Source organism: Miniopterus natalensis, chromosome 1 (assembly GCF_054644295.1).
Source record: "Miniopterus natalensis isolate mMinNat1 chromosome 1, mMinNat1.hap1, whole genome shotgun sequence".
Lineage (NCBI taxonomy): Eukaryota > Metazoa > Chordata > Mammalia > Chiroptera > Miniopteridae > Miniopterus > Miniopterus natalensis.
Genome location: NC_142081.1, coordinates 171,587,213 through 171,597,219, shown reverse-complemented (window position 1 = coordinate 171,597,219; position 10,007 = coordinate 171,587,213). Strand labels below are relative to the sequence as shown.

Genomic DNA, 10,007 nt, shown 5'->3' with positions numbered 1-10,007 from the left:
GGTCAGGGAGCTGTGCAGTGGAGGGGCCGCCTCAGAGATTCTGAACTCTGTGCCCATTAATGAGTGAGCATTTACAAGCAACCTGGGTTGTATTTAAGCAGTGGAGAAAAATGTATCCCTTTCTTCCCTAATTTCCCTCCCAGTCCCCACCCCACACCAGAGGGAGTAGGCCTTGAAGAGAGAGTGACAAAATTGGTTGAAAACAACCCCCACCTCTGTCTTTAGAGTTGCTGAGTCACAAGTTCAGCCAGAGAACATGTGCCTTAGAACTGAGAGTGGAGTTTTAAACCAGACATACTCTTGATGACCGCGAGTGGAGGAAGAAGTTAAAGAACACGCTCAAGATGTCTCTAAGGGGTTTGCTACCCAGTGCTGCTTAATCACCTCAGGATCCCATCAAAACAAAGTTTCTGATGCAGTTAGTCTGCGATGCGGCCAGAGATCCTGCGTTCCTAACAAGCTCCCTGGGGACGCTGCTGATTCCAGGGCCACACTTTGACAAACAAGGCACTTTATATAAAGCAGGGGAGGGAGTTTCAACAAAGCACAGTGAGCAGCAAGGAGTAGAGAGAAGAGAGAAAAAATATTAGGCTGGAACATAGAAAATATCCATTTTGGTAGGTCAACAACTGTAGAATATTGGCAATTTGAAAAACTTTTGTTTGTATCCCATCAAATAAAAAATTCATAAAATGGGAAACACATTATTGGAATTAAATAATGCCTCTGCATTCTAACAAATATTTATACCCTACTTAAATGAGAATGTATAAATGAAGTAGCGTAAGGAAGTAGCACTGGCTCTGTCGGCAGGCAGAAAGAAGTACTCCCTAGGAGAGAGAGAGAGACACGGGGTGGGAGGGGGTGGGGTGGGGGTGGAGCGTGCATTTGAAAGAGGCTGGGGCTGGAATCACAACCAGCCACCTCTAACATGCTATATTTTTAGGATTTTTACAAATGTTAAAGTCTTCAGGAATTGTGCTTGTGGATAAAACTTACTGCCACCTGGTGGATTTGAGTTAAGAGTTAAAAGGGAAATATGAATCTTTTAATTCAGATATCTCAAATACTATTCATTAGTACTTCCTCTGTTCATTTTAATTTAAAAAAGAAAATAGATATAGATTTACTAAAAATATAGGATTACATTTAGGAGAACTTCCTGCCTTTGGTTTCAATTGGAGGGGAAAATAATGTTCATATTTATATGCATTAGATGGCATTAAAGTTACATTTTAAGTTTATGACTGCATGGCTTTTCATTTCCACAACAGTTTTATCTTGAACAGAAATTTATCCATTTGTTTGTTAAAGAAAGCATTAGGAATTGGACCAGTAGGTAATTATTTCTCTTGTATGTGTGCAGAATGCTAAAATAAAGACCATGGTGTGCAACTCCCAACTTTCCTTCCCTTTATCACAAGCTGTATATTTTCAAGAGCCCTTCTTTGCTATCTCAGAAGAAAGGGATCTTCCTAATTCTTTCCAAAGTTAGATCATTTGATTTTACCCTACCTGGTGAAATAAATTATCAATACCTTACTCAAATCTGTATTTAACTTTTCTTCCACTTCATCATTCTGTGCAGCCTCTGTGACCCCTACCTACTCCCAAGAACAGCAGTGGGACTTTTCTTGGCTCCATGTTAAACTGCTTCAATTCTCACCAATTTACTTTTGTAATCAAATCATTTTGTAATCAAATCACTTAGTCTAGATTCTCTCACAAAATCAATAAACAACCATAATCAAAATGATGGGTCATCAATATGAACAAATAAAAAAACCAAAATCTGTTATTGAACTATTACATGCTGGATTTACCACCATTTTCTCTAAAAATGGTGCTCATTGTTAAGCCAAGATAAAATATCCTGCAGGTCATCTGCAGTACCCTAATATTGTATGTTTTCTCATGATGAATTTTTCTGGGATTACTATTAAACCATAGGTAGGCGTCACAATATATTTTTCTCATTTCTCCTGATTTAGAAACTTACGTGTCATACAGTTCTAATGATTTTAGCATCTATTAATGATGATATTTATTAATTTTCTAACAATAATAGAACTAGTAAAAACAATAATAAGTGGATATGTTTCTTATGTAATTTTTAGAATCTTTAAATTGCATTTTTATATTGAGTGGTTAATTTTTTTAATAGGTAAGAAATTTCAAAGAAAAAGCATATGGTTATAAATGTAAGTATTTTCACTCAAGGCCCTTAAATAATAGACTTTAAAATTTATGATCATAAATTCAATGAAATTTCATGGTTCTCTTTCATCATTTTCATTCATAGGCCTCTCTTTAGAAGAGAGTAGGCAACACAGAGGACTTGTAATATCAGTGTTTTTGTCTAACATGGGTCAGAAAAACGATAAGCCACAGAAAAATAATTTAAAGGTTCAGTATAAATTCTGGTTCTGTTAGAGGCAATTTCTGAAATACCTGAAAGTTTTTGAAATGATGTCTAAGCTATAATTCTAACATGAAACTGAAAAGAAATCTATAAATTTTCTGATCTCTTATTATAAAGGTAGTGACAAATAAAACATTCAGTACATAAACACTTTAAAGCGATTTATTAATTATTTTCCTCTATTTGGTATCATCATCATCACTGTTTGAACTATTAGTGTCATCATAAATAGAAGTGTTTCTGATTGAAGATACCATCACATCTACAATGCCTTTTTTGGGGTTTTCTTCCAAATCAGTCTGTATTGCTCCAACTTCTGCTAGCTTCCATTCAAGTTCTGCAATAAGTAACCCATCATTAAATTAGATTAAAATCTTAGAAACATGAAAAGAAGAATTTCTCATCTATATGAAACAGAGCTGACTCTTATAAAATTAATGTGGAAAAGGTATATTTAGAACTGGATGCCAATGAAAGCAGTACAATATCAAAATATGCATTGGATACAGCAAAATTATACTTAGAAGGAGAAATTATGGTTAAGATTTTTATTTTAAAATGATTGAAAATAAGTGGTATAAAAGTTCAAATCAAGAAGCTAGGAAAAGAACAATAAAGTAAACCCAAGATTTTCAGAAAGAGGGATATACTGAAGAAAAGACTTTAGCAAAAGTAGGAAGACAAAAGTAGAGGTGACCGACAAAATCAAACACTGGTAGCTTGAAAGAACTAACAGACACACCTCACACAAAAATTATGGCAAGAAAAGGAAAAAAAAACACACAAATAATATCAAGAATTGACATGGGACATAAACAAAGTAAAGATTTTAAAGCTCTGAGACAACTTATGAAAAAACTAGTGCCAATACATTTGAAAACTTTAATGGGAAAATTTCAACAAAAATATGAAAAACCAAAATATATCCAAGAGAAAACTGAAAAGAATTGAGTTGATAACCCAAAATTCCCCCATCCCTGCAAATTCATCATTTTATCAAATTTATTCCTAAGTACTAAGTAATAGAATATTTATAAGGAAAATTATAAAATATATTACATTACAATATATAATATATACATATTATGTTTATGGGAAAATTATAAAAGACCAAAATAAATGACAACATATATCTCATTCGTGGATAGGAATACCTACTGTTATTAGGATATCAAGTCTCCAACAATTAATCTAATAAATAATCAACAAGACTTTCCACAAACTTGACTAATTCCAACATTTATATTAAATTTTGAAAAAGACGTGCCCTACTAGAGACAACTAGATTATTATAAAGCTATAGTAATTAAGACCATGCTATATGGATTCAGAGATAAACAAATAGACCAGTGAGACACAGTAGAGACTTCAAAAACAAACTGAAGCATTTTTGAACCATAAAAAATAACATAGGAAACATTAAAAATCAGTGGGAAAAACACCTCACACACATTAAGATGGTTACTATTTTTAAAAATGAACAGAAAATAACAAGTGTTGGAGAGAATGTGGGGAAACTGAAATTCTTATACACTGTTGGTGGGAATATAAAATGGTACAGCTAGTGTGAAAAGAGTATGCTGTTGCTCAAAAAATTAAAATAGAATTACCATATGATTCAGCAATTCTACTTCCAAGTTTATACCCAAAAGAATTAAAAGCAGGGACTAGAACTGATTTTTTTTTTTTTTAAACATATCTTTATTGATTTCAGAGAGAGGAAAGGAGGGGGAGAGAGAGAGATAGGAACATCAATGATGAGAGAGTCATTGGTCGGCTGCCTCTCACACACTACTGACCGGGAATCGAACCTCGATCTCCTGGATCCTAGGTTGATGCCGGGCTAGAACTGATTATTTGTACATTATGTTCATAGCAGCATTATTCTCAATAGCCAAAAGACAGAATCAACCCAAGCATCCACCAACAGATAAATGAGTAAACAAAATATGGTATAAACATACAATGGAATATTATGCAGCCTTAAAAAGGAAGGAACCCTATACATGCTACAACATGGAAGAACCTTGAGGACATTATGTTATGTGAAATAAGTCGGTCACAAAAGAACAAATACTGTACGATTCACTTATATGAGATATTGAGAGTAGTCAAGTTCATAGAGTCAGGAAGTAGAATGGTAATGGTCAGGGGCTAGAGAGAGAGGGGAATGGGGAGTTATTGTTTAATTGGTATAGAGTTTCAGTTATGCAAGATGAAAGTGTTCTAGAGATGGATAATGGTGGTGGCAGCAAACAATGTGGATGCACATAACTCCACTGACCTATATACTTTAAAATGGTTAAATTATTTATTTATTTATAAAATAAAGTTCTGGATATGTAATGTTCACCATGGTAATTATAGTTAATAATACTGCATTATATATTTAAAAATGTTTAAGATGGTAAATTTCATATTATGTGTATTTTATGACAATTTAAAATTTTTTTAACAAACTAATAAAAGAGCATGGACCAGATAACACATTATTCATGATAGTGATTGCCTCTAGGGAGGAAGAGAGGGGAATGGTACTAGGAATGGAAATGTAAGTAACTTCAACTATATCTGTAATGTTTATTTCAGCAATTTAAAAAAATAGCTGAAGCAAACATGAACAAATGTTCACATTTGTTATTTTTGGTAATTACATGAATGATTGCTACATTATTGTTTTTCCTATTATTGAAAAAAAATTTTTAATAAAGAAATGAGGTCCAAGCTGAAAAAACAGGGTAATAAAACAAAGAGGGCCTTAGAGACTAGGAGAAGGGAAGAGAGTAATTCTGGAACAATTAAAGTACTGGAGGTACCAGTAAGGCCAAAAAGTCTTAAGGGAACAAAAGAGTAGATAAACTAGCTGTTAAGAAGAACTATTCACAATGGCTTTAACATGACGGTAAGAAAAAGATTTTTATAATATGAAATTAATCCTTGATAAAGGATATGGCATCAAAACTAGGTCAGGAAGTAAAAATCATTAAAGAAGGTAAAAATGTTTTATGTACTATGAAAAAGAAAATGATAGGAGGGATGGCACTTACACCTGTTAGGAAGACAAAGTTCAAAGGGAATTAATTAACCAACAAAATCAGATAGAATGTGGATAAGTGAAAGTAAGTTTTATAGGGAATATATGCTATAGAAATTTAGTAGAGAACAGGAAGGCAGATAATGAATTGGTCCAAAATCATATCATGGGATAAATGGAAAACTGGGAGACCCATGAAGGAATAGGATTTGGAATCAGGAATAAAGAAGAGTAGGGTATTTGGGATACAGCGAAAGAGTATGAAACAAAGTATAAAGGAACAAACTAGAGTGTCCCGGGTAGTGGCTGAAGACCAGCCTGGTGGCACAGAAACAAGAAAGCATTGAGAAATATAGTTAGATAAGTGGTCTGAAATTCTCAGGCAGAAAATTCTGAATTTTTAACTTATTTGAGGCAAGGAACCAATAAGGATTTAAGCAAATGGGTGCTAGGATAAAAGTATTATTGTAGGAAATTAATCTGGAGGCATACAAAAAGAGACTGGAAGAAAAGGGAAAAAACCTTATGTCTGATGGAATTAAACTTTCATGATATTTGTTAATTTAGTGAAGTTTTCACCTCTTTTTTTACAGACAAATTTTTAAAATAACATCATTACCTTCTAGCTTGAGATTTATCCCTCCGCATTCTATAATTCCAATGAATTTGCCTTCTATCTGACCGTTTTTATAAACAAAAATTGTTGGTAAACAATTGTCATGGTAGTGTTGAATGCAGCTATTCACGATGGCTTTAACAAATTTAGTTTCTGGAAACTTTCTTGCTAGAAGACTAAGATGCTGGTTAACCAACAAACACATTGGAATGCTAAAAAGAGAAATAGTACATACAATATCTTTAAAAAACAAACTACTCATCTCAGTCTAATAAAATAAGTGAAACATCTCTATAAGAAAAATATATCTTTACATATTCTTTTAATAATACCTAAGAACATATCAATATCATCTCTATTGTTACCTTGAGTAATGACAAACTGTAGAGTCCTCTGATTTTCATTACAAACACCATTATAACCTGGGAATAAAGTTTGCTACCAAGGGAACTTGATGCCTAACTAAGGCTAACCACATCTGACTTAGCATCAATTTAATCAAGCCAGTTCCTAGTTTGTAAGACATAGGAGAGAGAAAAAAAATAAATGACACTTCTAGGGAACCTGTGGCAGTTCAGAGTTAAAAGAAAGGGGATCCCAGCTCTTGTCACCATCACAGGTTTATTTTCACATGAGATTATCAAATCCAAAATTCCTTATCTCAAACTTCCTTGTATTTCTTGACTCTAACAAAGATCACCCACACTTTTCCTCGACATCCCACTCCAGCCACATCCTGTTCCCCACAATTCAGAACTATTCCTCATTGGAAATTTAAAATTGGAAGTGTGACCAAACTGTGCGATTCTTCCTGCTTTGCCACCTAACTCCCATGACTTCGATTCTTTGATTGGTCCCTTTTCTCCCAGTCTATCAGTCACTCACAGCTTTATTAAAATGTTGCAAAGCTACTTTATCTCATACTTCTTCCATTTCCTATGGGACTTTTCTCTGTTATTCTGCTTTCCTCCTTTCCTGTTTTCTCAATCTTTCCTTTTCCACTTTGCATAAACATATTCAAGTTAGTAAATTTTTTAAAAGTCCCTTATAACTATCTGTCCCCTCGTAATAACTACTCTCTCTCCTGTTCACAACCCAGATGAAAAAGGAAATGGAAATCTCTATGTCCTGTTCACTTCCCTTCTTGAAAGGCTCTCTTATTTTGGCTCCTGTGGAAATACTTTCTATTAATTTCCTTTTTATTGCTTTGACTGCCTTCTCCTATCTATGCCTCAAATGTATATGTTCCTTGTTACTGTGTCCTAGACCCTCTTCTCACTCCAGACACATTTTCTGGGCAATCTTATCCATTTTTATGTAAACAGCTAATGAACTTCATCTCCTCTCCTCTCTTAACCAAAAGAAAAAGAAGCCTAATCTTTCTCTTCTATTTTCTTTTAATAAACCTCAATTTGATAGAAGTACAGCCTTCCTTTGTCCTTGTATTCATTCCTCATCATTCATATGGTATATAACAGTGTATGAGGAGAGAAAGATTAGTGTGATCTCTGTCAATCAGGGAAAGCTGCTTTGAACAGACCAATTAGTATTTTTTTCTCTTGTACTGCTTTGTATGTCTTTTCAAAAAATATATATAATGTTTAATTGGCCTCTTTCATGATACCATAGAAGCATCCTATTCCCTTTTAGTATTCTCACCTCCTAAAACCTGTCACACCCAATAAATCAAGCTCTCTTAACTGAGTGACTCTTGCCAGGGCATGCTACATGCTCTAGGCAGATGAAGACCCTTCTGGACGTTTGTGTGCTTTTTCTCTCTACACCTGTTTGTGCATTTTATTATAATTTGAAAATTGCACATTTTATTATAATTAACAAATAAACGAAAGTGGGACAAGAAAAACCATTGCAGTTCTTGTGAAAATCAAATGCAAGCTTTAGAAAAACTTGATAAAGGTTAGTTACTAAGAAAAAAATGATGTTTAGATGTGGGCCAGACAAATGTAAATAATCAGGGGAAAGTACAGATTTCTGCACTCAAATTGCCTTGCATGCATTTGAGTTCTTGCTCCATTTATACAAACCCTGACAATGGAAATCAATGAAAATGCACTAAGTTCTAATCAATATTTGGGAGAGGAATTATATTTATATATATTGTTTGGTTTATCTTTATCAGTTTCTGGCTTTTATTCTCAATACATTTTTGCTAAACTTGTTTCATAAATTTCAACAAAGTGGGTACAGAGAAAAAGTACTTCAACATAATAAAGGCCATATATGACAAGCCCACAGCTAACATCCTACTCAGCTGTGAAAAGCTGAAAGCCTTTCCTCTAAAATCAGGAACAAGACAAGGATATTCACTCTCACTTTTATTCAGCATACTGTTGGAAGTCCTAACCAGAGCAATTAGGCAAGAAAAAGAAATAAAAGGCATCCAAATTGGAAAGAAAGAAGTAGAACTGTCACCATTTGCAAATGACATATTATATATAGAAAACCCAAAAGACTCCATCAAAAAACTGTACGAACTAAAAAACAAATTGAGTAAAGTTGAAAGATACAAAAATCAATATATAAAAATCTGTTGCATTTTTATACACTAACAAACTATCAGAAAGATAAAGAAAACAATATCATATATAATTGCATTAAAAAGAATAGAATACCTAGGAATAAATTTAACCAAGGAGGTGAAAGACCTATGTATTGAACACTATAGGACATTAATGAAAGAAATGGCAGAAAAAAACAAATAAATGGAAAGATATTCCATGCTCATGGATTGGAAGAATCAATATTGTTAAAATGTCCATACTACCCAAAGCAATCTAAAGATTCAGTGCAATCCCTATCAAAATTCCAATGGCATTTTTCAAAGAAATAGAACAAATAATCCTAATATTTGTACAGAACCACAAAAAATACCTGAATAGCCAAAGCAATCTTGAGAAAGAACAAAGCAAGAGGCATCACACTCCCTGATTTGAAACTATACCACAAAGCTACAGTAATTAAAACCATGTGGTATTGGCCAAAAAACAGGCACATAGGTCAGTGGAACAGAATAGAGAGCCCAGAATTAAACCCATACATATATGGCCTATTATTTTATGACAGAAGAGTCAGCAAAGAATATACAATGGAGAAAAGACAATCTGTTCAATAAATGGTGTTGGAAAAACTGGATAGCCGCATGCAAAAGAATGACACTTGACCACTATCTTACACCATAGACAAAAATGAACTCAAAATGGATTAAAGACTTGAACATAAGACCTGAAACCACAGAACTCCCAGAAGAAAACACAGGCAGTAAGCTCTTTGACATGGATCTTGGCAATGATTTTTTAAACCTAAAACCAGAAGCAAAAGCAATAAAATAAATAAATAAATAAATAAATAAATAAATAAATAAATAAATAAATAAATAAATAAATAAATGGGACTATATCATACTAAAAAGCAAAGCAAAAGAACCATCAACAAAATGAAAAGGTAATCGACTGAATGGGAGAAAATATTTGCAAGTTGAGTATCTGATAAGGGGCCAATATCCAAAATATATAAAGGACTCATACAATTCAATAGCAAAACACCAAACAATAAAAAAAAAGTGGGCCCAAGATGTAAATAGACATTTTTTCCAAAGACAACATACAGATGTCCAACAAGTACATGAAAAGATGTTCGACATCATTAATCATCAAAGAAATGCAAATAAAAACCACGATGAGTAATCACTTCACACCTGTTTGAATGGCTGTTATGAAATAACAAGTGTTGACAAGGACGTAGGAAACCATGTTAGTGGGAATGTAATTTGGTGCAGTCACCATGGAAAACAGTATGGAGGTTCCTCATAAATTAGAAACAGAGCTACTATATGATTCAGCAATTCCACTTCTGGGTATTTATCTAGAGAAAATGAAAAAACTAACTAAAAAATGTACCCCTATGTTCATTGGAGC

General features: G+C 33.4%; 1 protein-coding gene across 1 annotated transcript in view; it reads right to left on the bottom strand.

Annotated features, from left to right (window-relative positions):
- Nucleotides 1-2,601: 2,601 nt before the first annotated feature.
- Nucleotides 2,602-10,007, bottom strand: part of PDCL2 (phosducin like 2) — a 28,866-nt gene continuing 21,460 nt past the window's right edge. The window contains exons 6-7 of the mRNA XM_087828012.1: nucleotides 6,076-6,284; nucleotides 2,602-2,759 (exon numbers count right to left, since the gene is read on the bottom strand). Coding sequence (XP_087684138.1) covers nucleotides 2,602-2,759; nucleotides 6,076-6,284 — 367 coding nt within the window. The remainder of the gene's footprint in view (nucleotides 2,760-6,075; nucleotides 6,285-10,007) is intronic.